Source organism: Bactrocera neohumeralis, chromosome 5, assembly GCF_024586455.1.
Source record: "Bactrocera neohumeralis isolate Rockhampton chromosome 5, APGP_CSIRO_Bneo_wtdbg2-racon-allhic-juicebox.fasta_v2, whole genome shotgun sequence".
In the NCBI taxonomy this organism is placed as follows: domain Eukaryota; kingdom Metazoa; phylum Arthropoda; class Insecta; order Diptera; family Tephritidae; genus Bactrocera; species Bactrocera neohumeralis.
In genome coordinates, this window is record NC_065922.1 from 42792811 (window position 1) to 42820559 (window position 27749).

Genomic DNA, 27749 nt, shown 5'->3' on the forward strand with positions numbered 1-27749 from the left:
GCGATAAATTTCATTTGTATTGCTCGCACCGTGTAATCAAGATGATTCTTTGCCTTTCCAACTGCGTCAAAACGCCACCAAAACTATGGTGGAACAGCAATGTTACCAACGCGACAGTCGTTACAGACTTCCACTCCGCTGCGGCTGAAGTGCGCCCGTTTGGCACAACAACACAAAGGCAATGTACTCGTACTTGTTAAAAGCATTGTCAATAAAAGAGTACAACAACTTTTTTAATTTCTTGTCTTTTGTTTTATTTTCGTATTCAAGTGCGTTGCGCAGTGCTTTTACCCTTTCTTTTATTGTACTTATTGACTGTTTTTTAATTGTAAATTGCTTACAACAAATGTTGCCGGTGTCGGGCGTTGTTGGCTTTAAAGTACTCGCGTTATGCGACGCTGTGGCAGCCACACCTTTTTAACAAATATTTGAAAAATCAAAAAAAAAAAATGCAAATCCGCACTGACGAATTTGTCATTTATTTGAGTTACGTAAGAGGCAAACTATTATAAAGATGCATACATATATACATATATATATTTACATACTTATATATACAAACATGAGTCAATGGACACATAAACACGGACAATAAATTCGTGGTTAGGTAGCTTCTTTCGCATATATTTGGGCTAGCAAGAAGAAATCCATTATTTTTCCAATAGATAGCTTTAGTAATCTACATATATCTCACATTTTCAAAGTGCGACCAGTTAACAGTATAGTATATAGAGTTAGAAAAATAATTTTTTTTACTGAACAAACTTTTCAGAGAGTTTTGGCATTGCATGACTCATTATTGTTTGAGGACGTATTAAAGATGGACACCAAAAAAGAAAAAAGTAATCACATTTGACATTTCTTCTTCGATAAGCGAGGAGGCTGAAAACATGAATTTGCAGTCCTCTCTTGAACTGAAAAAAAAACTTCCCTGTGGACTAAGTCTCTAAATAAATTCTAACCGAAATCTACAATATGAAAATTGGCGAATATGAAAACAGCATTTCATAGATCTTTTAAACATTTTTTTGAACTAAAATTAAAATTTCAAGTTTTAATTCCGCATTGCAGTTGTCTCGCATTAGCAAGAAGACGGTTCAAGTAGACACTGTGATGGGCATCGCTAGTGGACCCGCAGAATCAATTGAAAGGCGTCAAGCGCTAGCAATTTGAAGGATGACTAGTTTTCATGATCTACCTAACGGCACACCATTTGGTATCGCTAGGGACTAAAACTGGTCTCTCCGTGGCTCATTAGCCGGACTAACCTAATCTAACCCAGCATTTCATTATGCCACTCTCATAGAAACCCTCGTCTTATTAGCAAAAGGCTGGAACAATTTCTGAATGCAAATGTTTTACCAGCAAAATTATTCGCTATAGACAGGAAAAGGTCGTAATCACTTGGATGCATTAAAGCTTTCCAATCAAGCTCCCGGTGCATCTGTAGAGTCACTATCGATGTATGTGTGCTGGAGTTGTCCTGTTGGAAGGCAATTAGTCTCATATTAGTCGATCTGGGCGTTTGCTTCCTTTAGACCCCTTCATAATCTTTGACACTCTGCCAATCCCACCAAACATATAGCAAAACTCACCAGACCATCAATCCTGGTTTTGCTACCATTTTCGACAGCTTATTGCGATTCGACAACGACTAAGTTCCCTTGACTTTGTCGTAAGAGACTAACTTTTCATTACTACGTAATATTCAGATGATTTCTGTAAGAAATGAATCGAGTTTGCTTCGATTCAGTAGCGATAGAAGATCGCAGATAGAATTTCGATCCATAGAAATTGTTTGCGTTAACTCGTATGGCACCAACAAACAGAGCTTCTTTTCAGTTATATCCAGCCTTATTTAAATAATTCCAAACGATTTATTTTGGCAATGTCAAACTCTAGTACAATCGAAACAGAACATATCATCATATAGATGACTTGACTTTACAATTGGCATTATTTTAACGAAATTTTCGATAATTCGCCGTCCAGCGCGTGGTACACCTTTGACTTCAAAATTTCAGAAACATAATCGATGGAACTAAAACTTCGTGCATTAAGCACCATAGAGACCATTCATATTTTCAGCAGCTTAGTTTGCGTTTTCACTTTTATCGAAGAAAACAAAAACATAAAATATGGTGTGTTTTCCCTTTGCGAGTGTTCCTTTTTGACGAGTGCTCTAACAATAACGTACTAAGTCATGTCATCAGAAAAGTGTCTACAAGGTTTTTGTGTGGAACTCTTACCTTCCTAATGTCATTAGCTTAACCCGATCGCACTTATACGACGCGAGATACAGATTACTGAAGCTATCTATTGGAGAATGAATGGACTTACTTTCACTGAACCTCATATTTTCTCTCAACACCCTGAGAGCTTTTTCATATATTTTATTAACACACATAAATAAAATTAACTACAAAAATTGAATGTTTCCATATAATGTGTATTACCGAATATATAAGTCATTGGTCATTTGTCATTAAATGTGATTATTCGAACGGTTACTTAGGCAAAACCAATTATTAGCACCAAATGTGGTCTTCATTAGGGTATAATTTTCAAAATTTGTGCTTTGGTGCAAAAATAAATGTGTTAATTAATTATCTCCGCGCATCGTAAAATCACAAAAAAGCACGAACATTTTATTAACAATTTTTGTTCGGTTTCATGGTCATAATGCCTTGTGTGCGAACCAATTTTTATCTTTTGTGTTAAAAGTGGCTTGTTTGTCGTTCACAATTCACTTTACGATCTTCAACTTTGCTCCAAATTTTATGCTAACCGAATAATCCCGTTTTTTACCACGATATATTTTGTCAAATCACTCGATATCCATATAAAGTGGCTGTTCCAGCAAGTCACCAACACATCAACTGGCTTAAATACTTCCACTTATGTATAAGGCGATGTGCATTAGGGTGCAACGTTTTATGCTGAGTTGATTTTTTTATTAAATCGATAAATTTTAAAATTATGTTTCTAAGTGTACCTAAGGTAGATATATGTAACTGTTCAGTAAATATTTTTAAATAGCATTCCTTTGTATGGTATAGTTACGGAAATGGTTAAAGTTGTACAAGGTGCCTTCCAAAGAAAACAGGATTTTTTGAGTCTAGCGCCCCCTGGAGGCGCCATCTATATGTCGACTAGTGCGCTAGAATCTACTGTCTTTATCGATTGTTCAGTGAGAATTTCATGACATTTCATCCATTGGATTTGAAGTTATTGCGTTTCAAGTGTCAGCATGTTTGTGTTATCGGTGCGAAAATGGGCTTCGAACAAAAGGCCAACAGTGGTTTGCGGTGGAAACGAATTCATAAAAGAGAATTAGACAATCTCTTAGCAATAACGCTATGGAAAATGGAAGATGCTAATTGAGAGAAATTTAAGCATATGTGACGAATATTTCTATATTTATAAATAATTAAAACTAATATAGATTTTTGACGAGAGCTGATATATATTCTGGCCTAAAATTTTCGAACTCACTAAGTGTTGCCGAGTCATGTTTCCAAAAGTTTGACATTTTTTCAGCATAACATCGCTCAGAACGTTTCGTGAATTGTTTTATTTACAGGGAATTAAAAAATTCATCTCGGCCAAAAAATGGAATTAACTCGTGAACATTTTCATGCGATCATTTTTCACAACTTTCGACGTTTATTATCACGACAAGAGTGCATCAACGAACTAAAATCTTTGTATGGCTATGAAGCACCATCCTATAGCACTGTGAAAAACTGGTACAACGAATTCAATCGTGGCCGACGCTCACTCTAAGACGAGGTCGTCCAAAAACAGCCGTTGAGCCAGAAAACATCGATGCCGTACGTGAACTGATAATGCAAAACCGTCATGTAACATACCTTAATCAGATGAGGGCCAAAAATGCATTGCCCATCGCACATTCACATTTGACAACACCTGGCCGTAAAAAGGGTTTGTTCTCGTTGGATCCCGCACAATTTGACAATCGCTCAAAAAAAGGCTTACATCGTGTGGATTGGTGTAAAGAAATAAATGAAAAAATACGATCGCGTGCTTCAAAAGACGTTTATAAGATCGTCACAGGTGACGAATCATGGATCTATGCGTATGAGCCCGAAACATAACAGCAATCGACAAAAAAAAAAAATAATAAAAAAAAAAAAAAAAAAAAACATTTTCGTTGATAAATATGCCTATTTACATTATTAGGCCAGAAATATATATAGCAACCTACGTATGAGTTTAGTTTCAGCTTTTGTCATTTAGATAAGTACTATGAAAAAAATGGAAGTTTTTGCAGGTTTTTATTGAAGTTGGTATCCCTATAATTTTTAAAAACATGTTTGTATTGACCCAAAATTTAAATCAATAATGGCAACCCTAAATCTACAACAGTATAACTCTTAAAACCAGTAGTGTAGTAGTTTTCGAATTTTGTAAGGTGTCTTTCGCATATGTGGTTTCATAAATTGATATTTTCGTTGGCTAAATAACATGTAGTGTCGCCTCGTTGATACCAAAGATCATCCACATCAACATCCTGCCATTCAGGCATGAAAATATGATTAATCATGACTTATAGTGTTCCCCATTGACTGTAACATTATGGCTAAACAAATACATATATGTGGACCAATGATTCCCTCTGCCCATAGAGCACAACAAACAAATAAGTAAACCTTTTGAGAATTGTCTTGTGGATTATCATCTTTCAAAATGCGATAATTAAAGTACCCATTCAACCAAAAGTGATCCCATTAATCGAACGTGCGAAGCGTTTGTTGGTTGCTTGGGTTCAATTCTTGCTCGAATTGGATTATTAAAGCTCCCAAACCATGCAGGGCTTCAATTGTTGCGCGCGATATCGGTTAGACTCCTTTGGGTTTTTTCCGATACTCTAGAGTCAACGTAATGCGAACCCCCGATCTATGGTTGCTCGAATTACCAACTATGCTGAGCGATTACGATCATGATTCTGGACAGCGTACGGGTATGGTTAAATCTTATGTTTTTTATTAAATTTGCACGATTTGCAAACATTTTTCCGAAGTCAGTCTGTTCACTAATGGCGAATCAAACTGAGTAAAAATCAAGTAACAACTGTCAAAAAACCAACTCCGAAACAAGTGTTGCTCATTGAAAACTACACGTCCAAAAAAACACCCGTTAGATAAATAGCTGTAGTGTAAGCACAGATTCTAATCAAAAATTAAACAATATATCTTTTGGTCGAAGAAAAATTCGCAGCACCTTAATGTGCATGCAATTCGGCTGCTCGCCGACTGCTCGCATTACCATCAAAACCGAACTTGTTTACTTCCCTAAGAGCTAATGGTGCAAGCGATGGCTTATTGTTGTCGCCTTATTATTATTATATTGTTTTTGCTTTGTATTTTATTTAACTGTCTTTGTTTTTGATATCCATTTTTTCGCCTTAATTTATGTATGTCTTATTTGTTGCTGTTGGCTGTGTCATTAACAGTTTCGCTGCTGTTGGGTTTACATTTACGGAACCGGATTCGTTTGTATAAGCCGTTTGTTTTAAATGAAACAACAAAATATATACAAAAAATGCCATAAAACTGCAATAATGTAACTAATCTTACCTCATTTGTGATTGTCACTAGGCGCGAGCGTATGTGTGTGTGTGGCTGTGTGGCTGTGTGTCCGTGTGTCGTCTTTGTTTATAAATAACGCGTCAAGGAATGTGGTTGCACATACTAAATAGCAAAAGCGTTGTTGCATCTTACCGTACATACACACACACGTACACTGGGCAGCCATTGCAATTAATTTCGCGTGAAAAAAGCTCACGCTCCAGCCTATGCAAACGCAGCTGATTTAAAAGCATGGAAATTCGAATGAAAAATTAATCAGCGTGCAGCAAGCGAGTGGCGAGCGTTTAACCTATATTGTTGTTACTGTTGTTGTCGTCACACAAAGGTGTGTAGATTCATGAATGTGTTGGCCAGCTTGCCTGTTCACAGCTGAGTGACCAGTTAAATCAACTAAACTAATTACAAGAAATCAGGGTATGACCAATCACGCTGCAAACGCGTATGCGCCATCATAATGCAACATTTTGGCTTTTATACCCCAAACAGCGTATTTCAAGTTTGGCACGAAAGTTGCAACAACCACAAGGAAACGTTGCAGATCCTTTGAACTATGTATATAAATAAGGACAGCGACGAACTGAGTTGATTTAGGCATGTCTGAGTGTCCTTCTGTCTTCCACCAGCGGACAGCAGATTGAATTTGTCCGCGGTAAGAGGCAATTATAATCCAATGCGTACTATGTCTGTATTTTTTGGCTTGCCTCGAAAATTCAGCATGATCTTGTCAGAAGTAGTGCTATAATACACGGCTCGAACTAACATTATAGACTTTTGAATCAGTTTCCGACTACTGAAAAGACATTTGAAGCTCAAGCGACAAATGTCACCAATCATTGAGTTTGATGGGTGCTCAAAGGGTAGTTGCAAAAGCAACAATGTCTGACCGAAAACTTAAATCTGGTGCCAGTAGGAACAGCTAGCCCTTGGAGTTCGCTCTAATTTGCTCATTGGGTTTGGCCCTTTGTAATATATGTGGTGGCTATGGTTTAAAGGCAGGTACAATTCAATTCAGTGTGGAGTCGCACTACGGCCAGGTGCCGAACCCACAGCACGGCAGAGGCTTTAGATCGGCCTCTAACCCGACCAAGGTCTAAAAGATGCTCATTTCACCCGACCAATTGGAACTAAAAAATACTTGCAAATGGCATGTTGAGGCGCTGATTAACGCATCGTTTTGACCTATGTATTTTTAAGCACCGTGAGGTTAGGCCGTAGACGGCAGGTATTCACGTAAATCACAACGATTTTGGTCCTTCTTCTCACTTTAACTCGCCTTCAAACGGATGCTCTTTGCCTACCCAGTGGAAACTTGGTCTGTTGCTTGAGCCATATGTAAAATAATCGTTTTTGACCACTTCCAAGCGCTCAGAGAACTTCCATCACTTGCGTGAACTTCTACACGGGACTCCATCCATTATAAAGCATTGTAAAGGGTATTCTAGCTTTGCTGCAGCCAACATTTAAGTTAACGTTTTTCCACATTTTCTTTTCGTTTTTTTGGCTGTCATATTTTTGCTCTAATAAATTCGGCGCGCTTGTAAATGCGACAGAAAAATAAAATATCACAACAACTAATAATTACAAATGCGGGAAAGCAATTATCGCTTAGTTGCATTTTTTGCTTTTGTTTTGCTTATTTTCCGTTTTTTGTTGTTTCTTGTTTTTGTTTGACGGATGAGTAAAAGTCGTTTGCACCATAAACGCTGACCCAAAAACAAATTAGCCGCCACCAAGCCAACTGCTTGGTAAATTAGCTAATCACGATGCGGCACCTCAACGTTTGTAAATTCCATTTATGCAATGATTTCACGCTATGATTTAACACACACACGCACACATGCGCACGCTTAGCGATGTTAACTAGCTGGCAAAAGCACTTTGGTTATCACATCTTCTCACAAATAGTTTTAACAGTTAGATAACTAATTATAGTGGGTGATTTATTATACAATCGAGGGCGACGCAAGAATGTGGAAGTCCAAAAAGCAAAAGTGTTGTTGTTGTACATTTGATAAATTGTATCGATGCATGGGCCGTTTTGAAAACAATCATGTTGTGCTTGTTGTTGTATCAACATAATATACGCCTCCAACAGTTGGAGAACTTTACCTTGAGACAGTCAACGGTTAATGTAGACCACTCTTGCAGAAATTCTCACCACAGACTTTTTAGAAGTCGACCCCTTATGCATGACCTCTCGGAGCTGCAGGTTATTATACTTAGGCATTCAGCACTAAATTGAAACGAGAATTACTCCCGAAGTCATGCTCTAATTACCATCTTCATTGTAGACCCTGTTAGTGCCGTTATTAGAATTTGTTGGTGCTATACCGATCACGAAACACCAGTCAATGCTGGTTGGTTTCTACTACCGCTCAGTCCTTTCGTTCGTGACGGGGTCTTGTAAACCATCTTTGGGTAAAACATAAAGTGAAGTGTTTAGGAAATGGTTGGAGCCCAAGTCCTAGACCCTTGTATGGTTTGAAGATCAAAATATTTTGTGCCTGCAGTCTTTACCGAGCAAATGTTATACGTTTTGGTTCTTTGAGACTAACTATTGGTTTAACATTCGCACCTCATACATTCATATTGTAGATAAAATAAGATTCACTCTTTTAATGCGGTGAAGGCTTAATGTGAAGGGTTCTCTTTCTGCGTCGAAACTGACAAAGCGGCTTGGAGTTCTCTTTCCTCTCCTCTGAATTCTGGTCGTTAACCACCTGTTTAACCTGAAATATCTAGGGCTCATCCTGGATAGGAAGCTTTCTTGGAAACCGAATATCGAAAAGAGAGAAAAAAAAGCATCGATAGCTTTATACTGCTATAGAGGAGCCATTGGCGAAAGGTGGGGCTTTCATCGAATATGGTCCTCTGGCTCTACGATACCATAGTCAAGCCCCTTATGTTTTATGCAGTATTTATGTGGTGGGGGACTCTGGAAAAGACCACACTTGCCCAAAGACACCGTCGGAAAGTGTATGGAAGCATCTGGGTTATTAAAAGAACACGTATCTGAACACTCGGATACCCTCAAGCCCTTTTACTTCGTAACGAATCACTTGGAGCATGGAGTTGCCAAACCGAACTCTGGCAGCTAATTTTCTACGCATATACCGAGGAGGGAGTTGTGGGAAGCCGTTGGAGGAGAGAGACAGTGATCCTCTTTACGGACCTTCAGACGTCCTGACAATTGCAGTGTCTTCCAAGATCGCTGATCGATCTAGTGATTTTTTTGCCCTCAGTCTAACCAGACGCCATCTGCAGGCGCTGTATGAAAGAAGATGAGGTGGAAACAACTCAACACTTCCTTCTTGGCTGTCCCACGTTTGAGAGGTCAAGACTTAGGCACTTGAGAGCGCTTATCTTCAAATATCCCATCGAGCTATCGGGAATGGGCATTTGTATTAGCTACTAAGCGTCCTACTAATTTATAATTTTGAATACAGGAGTTCTTCTTTGCTATAGCTTTCACATTTGACTACATAACCATCTAACCTAACTTAACCTAACATAACAAAGCGGCTGTTATCAAGGTTAGTTCTTTTTAATCTTTAATTAAAATATTTAAACGACAATCTTCTTTAGACAAAATTAAACCAAAACGAAGTTTATAAATTTGAACGAAGTGTATACATGGCACATTTTCTATCAACAAAAATTAGTTGAAAGCTTTTGAATGATTCATTTTCTGGTTCAAAACCATTTTATTAAAACTCAAAAAGAAATCTAGCCGCTTTACTTTCAATTTTATTGCACAGATATCACTTTATGGCCAGATTTAATTTTCAATTTCGCAAAGCGGCTCCTGCAACCGGTCGTTAACTGGCACTCCAGCGGTTCGGATACAACGCTGCATGATCGCCTTGACATTTTCAAGTTGATTGACAGTTCAGAATTCAAATTGGAGAATAAACAAGTTGAAAAAATATTTCATGTTTTGCTGCATTTAAACGAATGCATTTGCTGTTGTTGGTATGCACAGCGGCACTGCAATGCGGCTGCGGAAGCAAATGGCACAGAGGCAGCCACTTTTCATTTCAATAAGCTGCGCTCGGCAAACGCACGGTGACATAGATATTTAGCATATTTGTGCATATACGCATTTAGTATATTCGCCACCACATGTTGTGTGTGTAAACAATAAATTTTATCCTATTACGTTGTTTTGTCAATTGATTTGCATAATTACCCAGTGGGAAAAGTTTGGCGGCCGAAATATTTTTATACTCTCGCAACAATGTTGCTAAGGAGAGTATTATAGTTTTGTTCACATAACGGTTGTTTGTAAGTCCTAAAACTAAAAGAGTCAGATATAGGGTTATGTATACCAAAGTGATCAGGGCGACGAGTAGAGTCGAAATCCGGATGTCTGTCTGTCCGTCCGTCCGTCTGCGTCCGTCACGTCACTGCCACGCCCACAAAATGGCGGAAACCGAAAAGCTATAAAGTGTCATAACTAAGCCATAAATAAAGATATTAAAGTGAAATTTGGCACAAAGAATCGCATTAGGGAGGGGCATATTTGGACGCAATTTTTTTGGAAAAGTGGGCGTGGCCCCGCACCCTACTAAGTTTTTTGTACATATCTCGGAAACTACTATAGCTATGTCAACCAAACTCTACAGAGTCGTTTTCTTCAGGCATTCCCATATACAGTTCAAAAATGGAAGAAATCGGATAATAACCACGCCCACCTCCCATACAAAGGTTATGTTGAAAATCACTAAAAGTGCGTTAACCGACTAACAAAAAACGTCAGAAACACTAAATTTTACGGAAGAAATTGCAGAAAGAAGCTGCACCCAGGCTTTTTTTAAAAATTGAAAATGAGCGTGGCTTCGCCCACTTATGGACCAAAAACCATATCTCAGGAACTACTCCACCGATTTCAATGAAATTCGGTATATAATATTTTCTTAACATCCTGATGACATGTACGAAATATGGGTGGAATCGGTTCACAACCACGCCTCTTCCAATATAACGCTATTTTGAATTCCATCTCATGCCTTTTCTGTATAATATATATACATTAGGAACCAATGATGATAGCGGAATAAAACTTAAAAAAATACGGTATTTGAAAAATATGTAAATGACGTATAATGAAATCTCGATTATCACTTTATCATGCGAGAGTATAAAATGTTCGGTGACACCCGAACTTAGCCCTTCCTTACTTGTTTGAAATAGTTTAGTTATGAAAACACAAATAACTTTAATACAAAATGCTGGATATACAGCTGTTGACAGCTAATTAGAAACGCTCGCTTTTTTGTGGGTGGCTGATGAGTATAATGATAAAAATTTTTGATATACCGTTATTTACATTCCTAAAAGTCTTGCATTGTTTGTGCTACTCTATTTACTACTAAATTCAATATGTTATGTAGTTCTGAAGTTAAAGTTCTTTTAATTTTTTCCCAAATAGTAATTGCATTACGATATATGTGAATTAAGTGCGACAGCTAATTAGAAACAGTAGTCTGATGTTCGAAGGTATGTTTGTCGTCCAATAATTCAAGAATTTGATCCACGCGTAGTTGAGTATGGTGGAAGATCAATCATGATGTGGGGATGTTTTATCTGGAATGGTGTTGGTCCTCTTCATAAGATTGAATTAATTTTAAATAAGAAGCAATACGTCGACATCCTAAAAAATGTCATGTTGCCATGGGCTGAGGAAAATTTGCCTGTTATAAGGAAGATAACAATTCAAAGCATACGCCTAAGTTGACACACACGTTTTTTAATGAAAATTCTATTAATGTTTTGGAGTGGAAATCGTCCAGCCCAGACTTTAAGCCGTATAGAACATCTCTGGGTGATGTTAAAAGAGCCATATGCACCAAAAATATCCCAAATATGGATATTCTTTGTGATGAAATTAGAACGGCATGGCAAGCTACACCATTGGTGCGGTGTCAGAGTCTTATAACGTAAATTCGGAATCGATGTGAAGCAACATTAAAGTAAAAGAGATAACCAACAAAATAATAACGGAAAGTAAGCTTTTGTTTTTGTTATATCATTATTTTTTGTTGAAAAAATATTTTCGTTTCTAACTAGTTGTCGCACTCAAATCGTTGATTCCACATGTTTTTGTTAAAATCTTCAAAACAAAAACGAATTTCAAACAAAATTTTTATTATACCCTGAACAGGGTATATTAAATTTGTCACGATGTTTGTAACACCCTGAAGGAAGCGTCGGAGACCCTATAAAGTATATATGTATATAAATGATCAGTATGTCGAGCTGAGTCGATTTAGCCATGTCCGTCTGTCTGTCCGTCTGTCTGTATATATACGAACTAGTCTCTCAGTTTTTAAGATATCGTTTTGAAATTTTGCAAACGTCATTTTCTCTTCAAGAAGCTGCTCATTTGTCGGAACGGCCGATATCGGACCACTATAACATATAGCTGCCATACAAATTGAACGATCGGAATCAAATGCTTGTATGGAAAACTTTCACATTTGACAAGATATATTCACGAAATTTGGTACATATTATTTTCTAAAGCAACAATGTATTCTCCGAAGAAATTGTTCAGATCGGTTAATTATAGCATATAGCTGCCATACAAACTGAACACATAGTTACTAACAGAAATGCACCTGTGAAGGGTATTTAGCTTCGGTGCAACCGAAGTTAACGTTTTTTCTTGTTACTATTAGAGTTAGGGTTTAACATAGGTTTCAATAAAATAAGTGAAATACATTTTCAGATATTTTTTTAAACTTGTGAACAATAAATAATCTTGACCAGTTTTGTGATATTTTTGTAATAATATTATTCTCAAATAATTATATATAATTAGTTTTTTATTACAGTTTTTCTATTTAACTGAATTCTCAAAAAACGGGTTTGAGATAAATTCTTTTCAATATTTTCAATCAGGTGAGAGTGTCATAACTTTAAATTTAATTCATGGAGTGAAATCTCTTCAGATTTTTAAAGTGGTGGGCAATTCTAATTTCTTTTAATATTCTAAACTTTATAAATTTATGTTAAATATTGTTCAAATTTCAAAAAGACTGCCAAAAAAAGTACCTTTTCACGTATTTTAATACAAGTCTCTATACAGACCTTGAAAATTGGTTCATTTATGGAACCACTCGCTGGATTCTTGGACAGTTAAAATGTCATAATCTTAAACCCACATCTCGTTGCTAATAATGATATGGTGATGTATGTGGTGACTATAGGCGACGTAGTCTAGTATCACTTTTGCGACTTTAACTCGACGTTGTTGCGTGGACACACTTCATACCCACAATATTAATCAAAATATTTTCAGTCGATTCATAAGAGATGATGAGATATTCAGTTAACTCGCTGATGCTAACACGCCAATTTTTACGTTTTTTTTTTTTTACTTTTACGATATTATCGTCATTAACAGGACGACTCACATGAGGCAAGTTTTCGATGACTTCACGACCTTCACTGAATGCCTTTTGCCACTCAAATACTTGTGTTCGGGATAAAGTATACTTCGTAAGACACTGCTGAAGTATTCTCAATGATTCCGGAGCTTACGGAATACTTACCGAATACTTTCACGGAAGTTTCCATAATCATTTATTTTTTTTATTGCAGGCAACTCTATTTCAAAATATGACCGAATTAAAAAGTAAAGCAAAATAAAAATCAAAATATGAGAGTACTCTAAGCATGAACAGGTGATATTATTAACTTGTTTCAGTTGAGAATAGTCAAATATAAGCCGTATGAACAACATTTTCGTTTGTATTTTGGGCACCGATTGAAGTTTAATCACAACCAGCAAAACTCAATTTTATTGTTTCGAAATTGCATGAAATACGAATCAAAGCTGCTTTCCTACCTATAAATATTTATAAATGTATCTTCTAATTCTTGTTCATGCATATTGAAATTAATTATATACACTCTTTTGCAAAGCAAGGAGGGTAAGAGAGAGGACTTAAATTAGTTATGAAACCTTTTTCCAGTAGTGTATTTCCAGCATATTTATTGTCACTACTAATTAGCAGTGATTATTCAAATTACAGCACTTTTAGTGCGCATAATTCTGCTCATCTCGCTGTTCAGTTATACCTATACAAACTAACGGTTATTGCCAATTCTGAACACATACTAATTAAATAACAAAAAAAAGTTTGTTGATTTTGCTGCATTTTCCGCTAACAAAACCACAAACTAATCGCAGAGCTTCGACAAACAGTTAGATCAATAAAAACAACATATTTAAGTATTAATAATTTACAAATATTTGTAGGTAGTATGTAAATATATATATGTATGTGACCTGGTCTACGAAAAAGAGGCTTAGGTGTCAAAAAATTAATTTTCACTTTTTAGTTCGGTAGTTTATTCGGATGGAAGATGAGATGCTTTTTCACGTCTAGTTTTCGCACTAGTTTTCGCACGTTAGCTCCCTTTTCGTAGACCAGGTCACATATATCTATGTTTATATGCTCCAACCAACAGAAGGTTACCAAAGGAATGACGTCTGCATATCAAAATTGTGGAGTTCAATTGCAACTCTTAGCTAAAAACTCGCTTAGCAACGTCAGGAATGCAAGTATACATATATAAACATATTTGTACATATCTGCATGCATATGTATATACATGTGGTGTCTTCATAATGCACCAACTTGCATGCACAAATATCTGCAAGTCTTCAAAAGTTGCATGCGCGCTCTTTAAGTCAACCTCACGGCTTGACGCTGCAGTCGACGCTAGCTGCGCCGCTGACAACCTTTGTTATAGTCAGTCTGAAGCTGCACAAAGTTCAAAATAAAAGTGAGCAGCTTTAATTTGTATTTTTTTTTTTTTTATTTTACCTTCTGATGTGAGTTTTTTGTTTTTGTTTTTGCATTGTCTTTTTGCTCGACTGCCATTAAAGAGTTTGTTGGCTTACCACTTACCGAAGCCGACGATCAAGTGGTGGAGATGGCATCGACTCCTGCCTGAAAAATTCCAGTGTTAAATGCCACTCGAAGTACTTAAAAGTATTCGAAAAAGCAAAAAAAAGGAACAAAAGTAACAAAAGCAACAATAAAAATACCAAAAACTACAGACAAGGGTGCGCACTTACATATCTAGTATACAGATTCACATATGTATCAGCATTTGGGAAACGTGCCGGGTAGAAAAATTCGTGATATAAAATTATTTTCGACTTTCGAGTGCTTCTTGTGCAATTTTGGAAATTTTGTTACTTTGTACAAGCAATAGAGCAAAGAACGCTTCGGTTTGAGAATATTTTTAATGAAATTCCTCGAACTAAAGTGTATGCCGGCGACGAATGATTCAAGACATCTCAGCATAAATTAATTTTATATTAATATTTGAACACGATCAAGCTTAGGCACAGCAAGTGCTTCGCCTTAAAGGCTTCAAAAGACTTTGACTGTTTTGTTCTCAACATACCTGTGTTTGAGTTCTTACATCGTTCATACCGTTAGTAAGGTTAAGATTATTCCGGATTTTTAAACTGATTTGAAATTTATTCGCAGTAGAGTTTTGACCCGACGAGATAATTGAAATCCAAGTCTTGGATCAATACTAAGGCTGGGTCTACTTCTGATCACCTTGAACAGTTAGTGAAGAATGAAGCGTGTTTAGTGCTCTATAATTAAAACAAATGTCGAACTATTTAAAATCTTAAATATAATTTCCCAATTACTTTAAACATTTACGAGATCTTCGTCAACAAATAACAATGCCTATCAAAGCAAACCATAAAAAGAAAATAAAAAAAATAAAAAATATAAAAAAACAAGTAAGGAAGGGCTAAGTTCGGGTGTCACCGAAAATTTAATACTCTCGCATGGTAAAGTGATAATCGAGATTTCATTATCCGTCATTTACATATTTTTCAAATACCGTATTTGTGTAAAGTTTTATTCCGCTATCATCATTGGTTCCTAATGTATGTAAGTATATATTATACAGAGAAGGCATCAGATGGAATTCAAAATAGCGTTATATTGAAAAAAGGCGTGGTTCTTAACCGATGTTAAGAAAATGTTACATACCGAATTTCATTGAAATCGGTGAAGTAGTTCCCGAGATATGGTTTTTGGTCCATAAGTGGGCGAGGCCACGCCCATTTTCAATTTTTAAAAAAAAACCTGGGTGCAGCTTCCTTCTGCAATTTTTTTCGTAAAATTTAGTGTTTCTGACGTTTTTTGTTAGTCGGTTAACGCACTTTTAGTGATTTTCAACATAACCTTTGTATGGGAGGTGGGCGTGGTTATTATCCGATTTCTTCCATTTTTGAACTGTATATGGAAATGCCTGAAGGAAACGACTCCACAGAGTTTGGTTGACATAGCTATAGTAGTTTCCGAGATACGTACAAAAAAACTTAGTAGGGGGCGGGGCCACGCCCACTTTTCAAAAAAAATTACGTCCAAATATGCCCCTTCCTAATGCGATCCCTTGTGCCAAATTTCACTTTAATATCTTTCTTTATGGCTTAGTTATGACACTTTATAGGTTTTCGGTTTCCGCCATTTTGTGGGCGTGGCAGTGGGCCGATTTTGCCCATCTTCGAACTTAACCTTCTTATGGAGCCAAGGAATACGTGTATCAAGTTTCATCATGATATCTCAATTTTTACTCAAGTTACAGCTTGCACGGACGGACGGACAGACGGACGGACAGACGGACGGACGGACAGACAGACATCCGGATTTCAACTCTACTCGTCACCCTGATCACTTTGGTATATATAACCCTATATCTGACTCTTTTAGTTTTAGGACTTACAAACAACCGTTATGTGAACAAAACTATAATTTCCTTAGCAACTTTGTTGCGAGAGTATAAAAAAGTTGTATAGTGCAGCAAATTTCCTACAGGACGGAGCTTTGTCATTTAAAATGATTTTTTTTTTCATTGAATTATAAAATTGGGAAAAAATCAAATTTGATTTAAAATAGTCAAACTTCAACATTTAATATCTTGTAAACCAAACCGTTTACGAAAAAACCGTAAGAGATATTTTTTCAAGTAGTTGGAAGCGATATATGGATAATATCTGATAATGCGAAAAAAATAGAAGACCATTAGGCGAAGGATCATCTTCTTACAATTAAGAACTCAACTTGAAGAGCCTTTCTTAGAGGTGTCTATCAACCAATTTTTCAGAACACGAAGCGTAAACAAAAAGATTAGTTTTTTCACCCACCCTAATGTATATAATATAAAACTACTTTTATTTTATTTGGAAAAACTACATCTATTACTCATAATTTTTGTCTATTCCCAGAACTTTTGGAAATTATATTATAAGAATGATCTTGTTTTGTTGCATATCAGCTCTAAATTGCCGTTTCTTTAATCATTCGTAACTCTTCATTATTTATGCATTTGATTTCAATGTCCTATCCTATTTCCAGCAGCTTTGCCTTTTGCTTTTTAAGGTTTGATTTCAAGAAATAATATTCTGATATACATTTTTTTATTTTCTGATACAACATACTTTATTATAGTATATTGGCTTTGCTGCCTGTAGACAGTAGAAAATATTAAACATTTATTGCTAAAACTCGACCGATGTGTCTTAAATATTTAATTGCATATTTTAATAGATGAAACAACGCCAATCCGAATCAAAGGCCTTTAACATTTAACAACCACTTTGGCAGGCTACAAGATCCAACCAAACAAAAATCTTTTTCTTTTTTATTGAGGAAGATACCGCTTACGCGGTTATGGCCGACTTTACAACAGCTTGCCACTCCTTCTTCCCTTTCGCTGTTTGGCGCCAATTGTATAGCCACATACTTCTCCACCTGGACTCTCCCACGGAATGGAGGTTTTCCTCTTCTTCTGCTTCTCCCCGACAGCTACTTTCAGAGCTGAAATGTTTTCATCCTTTCGGACGACGTGACCTAGCCAGAGTAGCCACTGCTTCTTAATTCGCTAAACTATGTCAATGTCGTCGTATTTCTCATACAGCTCATCGTTCGATTAACTGCGGTATTCGCCGTTGCCATCTTACGCAGAACTTTTCTCTCGAAAACTTATAGCGCCGACTCATCAGCAGGACGGGAATAATGAGTGACTTATAGGGTTTGGTTTTTGTTCCTCGAAAGAGGACTTTTCTTCTCAATTGTCTACTCAGTCCGAAGTAGAATCTTTTGGCAAGAGTTATTCTGCGTTTGATTTCGAGGCTGACGTTGTTGTTTGTGTTGATGGTGGTTCCAAAATAGACGAAATTATCTACGACTTCGAAGTTATCACTGTCAACAGTGACGTGCGGCTTTAAAATCTACGAAGAATTGGTGTGTGTCGATCTTCCTTTCATGGGTCTTTTCCAAGGTTTGGCGCGTAGTGGAAATCCGGTCGATTGTAGATTTTCCAGGTCCAGGTTCCATTGGTAAGGTACAATAAGTTTGTTAACGGTGGGCTACGGTCTTTCATAGAGTACGCTCGATAGAACCTTATATGCGATGGTGAGAAGGCTTATCCCATGGTTGTTTAATCTTTATAGCTGAAAAGTAGGCATCCTGGACAAAATTTTAGATCCAAAGTTGAGAGAAAAGGAATGAAAATTATGAAGCCAAATGCACAGTGAAAGTCGCCACGTCCATTAGTATGGGGAAAGTAATTATATCTTCCAATTATCGGCTCTAGTATATTTTCGGCCCACAAAGACTTCTAGGCCGACGAGATAACTGAAATTAAAGTCTTGGATGAATGCTTAGGCTAGGCCTCCGTCTTATTCCCTTGAACAGATTATGGAGAGTGAAGAGTGTTTAGTGCAGTGTCACTAGAACTAATATTAACCTAATAGAAATGGTTTAAGTATTTTTTCGATTAAGTTGGGCATTTGCTAGACGTCGAAAACGGCAGGAGTTGTAGAAGAATCATTAACGGAGTTTACAGGATGATAATACACCATCGCATCAAACCACTATTGTGACCGAATTTAAAGCCAAAAACGGTTGATTAACCACCGTATTCAGCAGTGCGTGTGAGTTTTTCTTTTTCTAATATTTTTCTCGAACAATCGGCCTCAACACCCGCGCCGTTAGTTCTGCTTTCTCCAGGCTGGACAAGGAAGCACAGAAAATGGGTCTGGCAGTGAACGAGGGCAAGACGAAATATCTCCTGTCATCAAACAAACAGTCGTCGCATTCGCGACTTGGCTCTCACGTCACTGTTGACAGCCATAACTTTGAAGTCGTAGATAATTTCGTCTATCTTGGAACCAGCGTAAACACCACCAACAATGTCAGCCTTGAAATCCAACGCAGGATAACTCTTGCCAACAGGTGCTACTTCGGACTGAGTAGGCAATTGAGAAGCAAAGTCCTCTCTCGACAAACAAAAACCAAACTCTATAAGTCACTCATAATTCCCGTCCTGCTGTATGGTGCAGAGTCTTGGACGATGTCAACAACGGATGAGTCGACGTTGCGAGTTTTCGAGAGAAAAGTTCTGCGAAAGATTTATGGTCCTGTACGAGATATACGACGACATCGACATAGTTCAGCGAATTAAAAGACAGCGGCTACGCTGGCTAAGTCATGTTGTCCGGATGGACGAAAACACTCCAGCTCTGAAAGTATTCGATGCAGTACCCGCCGGGGGAAGCAGAGGAAGAGGAAGACCTCCACTCCGTTGGAAGGACCAAGTGGAGAAGGACCTGGCTTCGCTTGGAATATCCAATTGGCGCCACGTAGCGAAAAGAAGAAACGACTGGCGCGCTGTTGTTAACTCGGCTATAATCGCTTAAGCGGTTTCTACGCCAATTAAGAAGAAGAAGAAGTCTTATCAAAAGTAGTCACAAAAACTATTAAAAGCAATCGATTTAAAATTTTTACAATTTATTTATACACTTATGAAAAGTACAAAAATATTTTTTTTGTTAAATAAAAAATTTTTAACAATTTTAAAAATGATGTCCATATAAGCTATCTTAAAAAATGACTCCCGGTTTTTTCTTTTTAAAAAAAGTCGATTTAAAATTTTTACAACTTATAATATGAAAAGTTATTTTTTTGCCGTTGTTGATTTTGACTCTTCAGAACATCTGAAACATAAAAACCAAATAAATTATTAATCACTATCGCTGAAACTACAACAAAAAAAAATTAAATTAAAAAAATTTCGCGCTTTTGAAGTTCAGATTCTGAAAACAGCTATTTTTGGACCAGTTTTAGATGGAAAAAAATCGAAATTCTTAAAATTAAAATTTGATCGTAGTCCCGGCGATAGATATTGATTTTATAAACACCATATTAAAATTTCAAGTGATTCGGATGGATAGTTTTTTTTTTTTTGATCAACGGCACGCCGAAAAAAGTAGTTTTGAGATAAATGGCGTACAAAGCATCCATTCATTGAGTCCCTCGACCGCGCGCTACCTGCTAAAACTCTGTAGAAGCTGAAATAATGTGAATATCCTTCCAAAAATTTTACAGTATATTCTTAAAGGACTATACTTTCGAATTATAAAACAAAAAAAAATCGATTTTTTGAAAATTCTAGACCACCGTGACCTCTTAAATTAAATTTTCTCAAAACAATTACATTTACTGGGTTCATTGGTAGCTGCCACTGTAGAAGTTGGAATGGATTTTGAAAATTATTTTTATTTTTATTGATAGAAAACTGCAAGCAACTACTTGAAAATAACAAATAATTATGAATAATCAGATATAATTTATAAGTATTTGAATATTAGCTTTTTAAAGCATGGATTTATGTCAGCTTAGGCTATTCACAAATCAGAAAAGCAGTTCATGAAATTGTGGTTTGCAAAAACTGAGCGCGCTGAGACATTACTTTCCACAGCAGCGGAGCCGCCAACGCTACCGTCGCTGCCGCCGCGGCTGTACAATGTTAAAGTGCCACAATAGTAATTAAACTTTGGCATTTTTGAACTGAAATGCAGACAAGATAGCAGCCGGCAGCAGCCAGCAGTGCATGGCCTTAGACTCCAGCCATGCATGTTTGCATTTAAAAATGTTTACAACTACACATATATAGTATATATTTAGGTATATGCATGTAGTGCAGATGTGGACATGAAAATGTATGAACTAAAGCGCACTCGTGCCGCTGTTGCAATACGCTCTTGTTTACATATTTTATTTACATTTTCTTTGCAATGGGCTTCAGCTTCAATTTCTGCTGTTTCTACTGCGTCTTTTTCTTTGTCCTCTTCTTCTTCTTCTACGGCTTAACGCTGCCATTTTCGCGCACTCGTGGTGTTTGCTTTCATTTAAGTTGATAAATATTGGCTGAGCGCATGCGGTCTGCATGAAATGCTGCAATCCACATACATACATATATATGCGAGTGTATGTGTGCGTTTGCTTGCCGCTATTTGTTTGCGTTTTTCATCTTTCATGGCTTGCCATTAAATTCCCTTTCCTTACATATAAATTTGCGCGCACGAGAGCGCTGCTTGCAACAGCTGCTGCAAATGCTTGTGTGCGTGTGTGTGTTGGCAATGCAAGTTTGCTGCTTAAGTCTTTTGTAGTGCGCAAATGGGCATTTGTTGCGTTCGGTCGAGCGCGGTCGCTTGTCATTCGCGCTTGATTGCAACTTAGCGAGTTCGCTGCTTAAGTCTTTTGTACGGCAAGCGCCGAGCACTTCCACCTGGCACAGGCCAAGGCGCGCACATATGTTTTGGAGTGTGCAAAAGTTATAAAGCTTCTATTTTAAGTACACACGGGAATTTCCAAGCCACTTTTGTGCTTTACTCTTACTGCCATCCATCATATATGTGCGCATGTATGTATGTATGTATGTCTTTGCGCATGTTTTTGGCAGCGCATAAAGCACACTAATTCAATATCAAACAGACAATCGGTGGCAAACTTCGTTGACATTGTTGCCTGCTTCTTTTATGACCGCATAGCCGACAGCGTCGACCGCAGGCGCAGCCACTGCCGCAGCCGCAGTAATTGCAGTCAGTTGGAAATAGTAAACAGCTCCGAGCTAAAAGCCATTAAGGTGTGTGTAGTAGGTAATTGGCGCGCCTTAAATCGCTTGTAGTCAGTGTTGGCGCTCGTTTGCGCTCGCGCAGCGCCCGAAGCTGCTTTGTTGTTGCGCTCATTGGCGCTCATTAACGGCAACTTCCTTCTTCTGCACGCACACAAACACGCACACACACAAACGCACATAAATAAAGCACACTCTTGTCTCTTAAGCTCTTGGACAACAGCCAAAACAACAACAAGTTGCGCACCTCTCACACTGTGCGGTGACTGCGCAGCTCGATGCCGCCGCCGACTTAACAGCTGTGCACTGGTTATTGGCACCAACAAGCAGACAGACAGACAAACAAGCTGGCAGCCTAGCAGCCTACAACCTACAGTTCGCTCGAGACATTTTAGTCTTCAAACTTCAGTACGCCAGTTCACCAGCCGCTAGCCACTGTGCGCCGCCGTAGTAAGTCTTCATTCTACAATTAAGACGATAGTCTATAATTTTTTTTTTTTGTTTTGTGTTGTTTGCTGCTATCCATTGTCTAGTCGTGTTGGCTAACTGCGGCTCGTGATAGTCTTTGCGAGTCTTCAGCGCTTGGTGCGCTCATCATTTTGCCATTTCTTGCTCGGCTGGCAACGAAACCAAAAGTGATTGTTAAGTGCGCGCATTACCGTGAAGTGTGCCAGTGCCTGTTTGCCTGCCAATTCGCTAGTCAGTCATTCTGCCAATACAGCATACGATCTGTTTGCCGTTAGTTGGTTATTATTTTTTCTGCTTTTTACTTGTGCTGAAAACGAATTTTTTTTTTGAGACTTTATTGAGTGTGTGTTACCTTGGAATGCATCGTCCAGTGGCGGCGAAGGCAACAACAGCAGCCGCACGCAGTTACACCCAAAGCGATCGTGTTGTGAATTTGGTGCTTTTTGTTTGCAATTGCAAAATTTTTTTACGTGTGTTGCAAGTTTGAAAATTCGCGCTGAATACCCGATATTTTATTATACATATCTACTTAGTAGGTTTTGTGATTTTTTTACGGATACATGAAACTTTAATACGACTTTTTGTGAAAATTTTCTGGAAGCAATGAATTTATTGAGTTTGAATTAGTTTTTGTACACTTTCCGTAATTCATTTCCCTTGCATTATAAATGTAAGTTTTAAAAGCAAAAAAATATTTTTTTAAATATAAATTTTTTTGAAACTTGTTCTAAATTTTTTTTCTATAAAATGCTTGTGTAATAATTTTTAATATTGAGTGCGATGTACTTAGCTTCCTTATTGTTATTTTTTTTTTGTTTTGAGTGCAACAAAAAAATATTTTTCAAGGTCTTTAATTTTTTTAACCTTTTTGAAATTATTTTTTTTTGGTAAATTAAAAAAAAAAAAGTTTTCGATGTAAATTTTTTTTAACTTTTTGAAAATATTTTTTTTGTTAATTTTTTTGTTTTTTCATTTATGTTTTATCGAGTATTTTTTTGGTGTGAGTTCTTAAATTTTTTTGAGTTTTCAAATACTTATTTAGTTTTTTGAAATTAAAAATTTCTTTTTTTTTTAATTAATATTTAGTTTCCGTGTGTGTTATACTTAACTTTCGAAAACGGAAATGTGAAAAATATGAGACATGTTTTAGCGTTTAAAAAACTTTTTTCAAGATTTTGAATTTTTTTTTGTATTTTTTACTACTAAAAGTTGTAATTTTATGAATTTAATAAATTTTCATGGAAGATGTTTGTTTGAGCTATTTAAAATTAATGCAAATTTTGTAAAAATTGTTGATGTAGTTTTTTAAACAACAATAAAACAATTTTATGCGAAATTTAAAATTTTTAGATTAATATAGTAAATATATATAAATTCAATAAATTAAATATATTTTTTTTTATATATTTTTAATGCACTTTTTCAATTTTTTTTTTATTGAAATTTTCTCTTTGAACATTTTACTTGTAGAAGCAAATTTTGTAAAAATATTAAGTTTCGTTATTTCAAATTTTCATAATTTATGATTTTTTGCTTTTAGAATTTTATGCCAACATTTTTTTCTATTTATTCTATAAAAAAACCTTGATTTTTAATATACATTTTTTATTAGTTTCTAAAAGAAATTATTATAAATATTTTCTTAGAATTAATTTTTAATTATTATATAAATATAAATTTGATTTTTAAAGACATTTTTTCCAAATTTTTATGTTTGTTTATAATTAAATTTTAACATATTTCTAACACACTTTTTTTTTAATTTTTTTCTTTTTTTTATTGAAATTTGCTATTTGAACATTTTACTTGTGAAGGGAATTTTTTTATAAATCATTAATGTTGAAATAATGAGTTAAAATTTAGTTTTAAGAATTTTTTTTTAACTATAATATTTTTTTTTGAAAATTAATTAAAAATACTTGTTTTTTATTATAGAATGAATAGAAAAAAATTTTAAAAAGTTTTTATAAGCAAAAAAATTGTAAATTACTAATTGTGAAATTTTTAAACTTTTATTTAAAAAACTTATTCCAATTTTTTTTCGTAACAAAAAATTTATTTTTTTGATTTAATTTTATTTTTTAAATTTATTTTTAATCAATGTTTAAAGTATTTTTTTATAGTTTTTGAAAATATATGATTATAAATTTTTTTCTTAGAATTCAATTATAATAATTAAAATATTTTTTAGAAATTTTTATTTTTTTTATACTTAAATTTTCATTTATTTTAAAAATTTTGATTTAATGATAATAATTTATTTATATTTTTTTATCAATATTTTTCAACTTTATATATGTATGTATAAGTGTATATATAAATTTTCTCAAAACTGAATTTCAAAATCTGCTATTCGACATTTGTAGGGCTATTACAGTTATGTTGTTATTAGAAATGTATTTCCCCACACTTTTTTCTTAAATTTTTTTTTAATATTAACGCGAGATATTTTTTTTTTGTTAAAAACATCGTTTACTGTTTTTTAGTATTTTTATTTTCATTTGTTTTTTTTTTCTTTTATTTTCAAAAGTTTTTTAGCTGTGTTTAATTTTTTTGTTATTTTTTGAATTCCATTATTAATCCACAATTTAAAATCGCCTCTTTACTGTATACTTTCCTTCCAAAAGTACACGCGCGACACCAAATAAACAGTTATTGCACGGCATTTAGTAATAAAATTACTCGGCAATTACAACAACAGCATGTGTGGCGTGTGCACAACAAATTTAAGATGCAAACTACACCAAAACACAACAAATTTTTCGCAAATTTTATAACTGTAATTAAAATAGCGCGCTGCTGCGAAAAAATCGGCCGATCGGACTAAAAAATAAAATTGCATATTTACAAATAAAAAATAAATGAAATGCAAAACATTTTTTGCATTTATAATTTAATATATATATATTTTTTTTGTTGTTTTGAGTGAAAAGTGAAAGTCGCAAAACTGTTCAACAAAATATTTGACGGCTAAACAATACATTCAGCGGACAAATAGACATTTCGCAAGCAAAAACTCTAAATACCGTACTGTGTGCATGAACTCTGTGTGTTGTTGTTTGACATGTTTTGTTTGCAATAAAATGCACGAGAAAAAAATCAATAAAAATAAAATAAAATTTTCTATTTAATTTTACTTGCAACTGCAGGTGTACATTTAATTGCGGCCCGCATTCAAACGAATATTGAATATTGAGCAGCGAAAGGAGTTGATAATCAAATATTCAGTGCACAAAGTTTACAACAATAATAACAAGAAATTACAACAACAAAGGCAAATATGTTGCTGAAAATGTAAGTATGAATTGAAAATTTTAAAACTGTTATTGCATCACTGCTAACGGTAAATTACATAATCGTGCGAGAAGGATCTCATGCGGATTATCGCTGGCGCATATCTATGTATTTTGCGAGACTGACTTCATTGACCTCTAAAATAGTTGGACATTCTTTGGAACAAAAATTAAAATTTAAATAGAGACTTAAATGCAATAAGTGGAAACTATTTAAAAAAAGTTAAATTAAAAAAATGAATTAAAAACACTAAATTCTTGATAAAAAAAATCTTTAAGAGAAGTAAAATTCAATTTATTTAGAAAAATTATTTATAATTTCAAAAAATGAAATTTTTGATTAAAAGAATATCTAAAAAAAAGTACAATTTAATTTAATTAAAAAAAATAAAATTTGGTTAAAAACAAATCTTTAAGAGAAGTAAAATTTAATTTAATTAAAAGAAATTTAAAATTTTGTTAAAAAAAATTAAAAAAATTAAATTTTGAAAAAAAAATCTTTAAGAGAAGTAAAATTTAATTTAATTAAAAGAATTTAAAATAAAAAAAAATTAAATAAATTAAATTTTGAAAAAAAAAATCTTTAAGGAAAGTCAAATTTAATTTTCCTTGTTTATAAAATAGAATTTTTGCGTTCCTATAAAAACAAATGTGTATAAATATTAATGATAAAATTGCTTTGTAACAAATTTAATTGAAATACATACTCGTTTTTCAAAATAGCAAACCCAATTTATTCAATCTTATTGATTAGTGTTGTTTTTAACTTCGAAGGTTCAGCAAAGCTTGTATGTGCAAAGGCAAAATATCACAAATGGTGGACGGCTTATTCGACAATTTTTGAAACAGCTTCTTTAATGTCGACTCTCTTAAGAAACCCATACCATTTTGTTTTAATACTCGTATAAACACTTCACAAAATATTATTATTGAGTCTAACATTGCATGTCAACATTAATATCGGAAATTGGTATAGGAATGTATAGAGCGGCTGAATAGTCTATCAGATCTTAAACAAGTGCACCTTTTCTGGAGCCCCGGCCACAAAGGTATAGCCGGAAGTGAACTGGCTGATGAGCTCACCCGCTCCGCAGCGCACACCAATATGGTTGGACCCAAATCTTTCATTGCGGTTAGTCCCCTTAGGGCAAAGGAGCTGCTCCGCAAGGATGAAGGAATGATAGGGAGGAGTATTGGCAACAACTCCAAAGCATGCGCTATGCCAAGTAGCTAATGGGTGGTTCCAACCTTAAAAGGTTTAAAAATGTAATCAACCTCCCAAGAGACAAACTCAGACTACTTGTCGCCTTCTACACTGGTCATTGTAAGCTCAAGAAGCACTTATTTAACTGTGTGAATTGTCGCTTCTGTGACATGGAGCCTGAGACTCCAGAACACCTGCTAATTGACTGCACAGCAGTCTGTAGGTGGAGGATAAAGACCCTTGGAACCATGTTTCCAAGTATCGCTAGCACCTAGCAGTATATTGGACTTTAACATTATGCTGGGGCTAAGAGAGTCGTTTTGACTTAAGAGAAGGCAAAATGATCTAAATCGCGGTGCAAACCTCATTTATTTATCTAATATAATCTAAGTAAAATCAGCTTTATGGCCTCAAATTTCATGGCGGACCAATCACAATAACAGAAGCATCCTAAAGATGGCGCAGTTTGTTTAAATCTTCTTTAAAACACTTGTTTTACGGGTGGTTATTGGAGAGATATGCAAGTTATCAGCAAGAATTTTAAACATAATGTCTTTAATTTTTCCATCATTTTTTTAAGAACTATCGACAACCATTCAAAGCTTTATAGCACAAAAATACTTGTGGTCCCTTTAAAAAAGTCTTCTAAAACGATTTTGCGTACAGAAAAATCGCAACAGCTTAAGTAATTTTTTTGTAAATAATATAATAATTTCCCTGTCTGCGTAAAAGTTGAGTCCTACAGAATTTTTACAACCTAATTTTCCTAATTCATATCGTTCATTTGTCCTCGCTTTGGTGTACATGAAAGATTAAAAAAGTTGGATTTTATAACAGACCCTAAATGACGTGCGACTAGACGCATAAACTTTTAAGCAGATACCCTTTAACTTTATTTATAAAGAACCTTCGCCAGAAGCAACTGTGGCAGATGAAGGCATCAAGTTGACTCGCTTGACAAGGGAACTGGATTTTACTGTTGCGCAAGCAAATATTTTTTCTTCAGGCATGACTACTGAATAGCCAGCATATGCACTAATCGTTACCTAAAATGCAAAATAACTTAACATAACTTTTCATAAGTTTACAGGCGAAATTTGAGTTTTGGTTATAAAATGGTTATACATTGGTTATATATTAGTTACATATGGGTTATATATTAGTTATATATGGGTTATATATTGGTTATATATTAGTTATATGTGGGTT

General features: G+C 35.2%; 1 protein-coding gene across 6 annotated transcripts in view; it reads left to right on the top strand.

Annotated features, from left to right (window-relative positions):
* LOC126760572 (mucin-19) overlaps positions 1–27749 on the top strand; it is a 65543-nt gene that overhangs the window by 18616 nt on the left and 19178 nt on the right. For 3 of the 6 annotated variants that reach the window (XM_050476308.1, XM_050476305.1, XM_050476306.1), the window contains exon 2: positions 25193–25337. In XM_050476308.1, coding sequence (XP_050332265.1) covers positions 25324–25337 — 14 coding nt within the window. In that variant the 5' untranslated portion in view covers positions 25193–25323. Of the gene's footprint in view, positions 1–21981; positions 22026–22185; positions 22314–25192; positions 25338–27749 lie in introns of those variants that run through there. The other 3 variants (XM_050476309.1, XM_050476307.1, XM_050476310.1) reach the window with 3 other exon arrangements.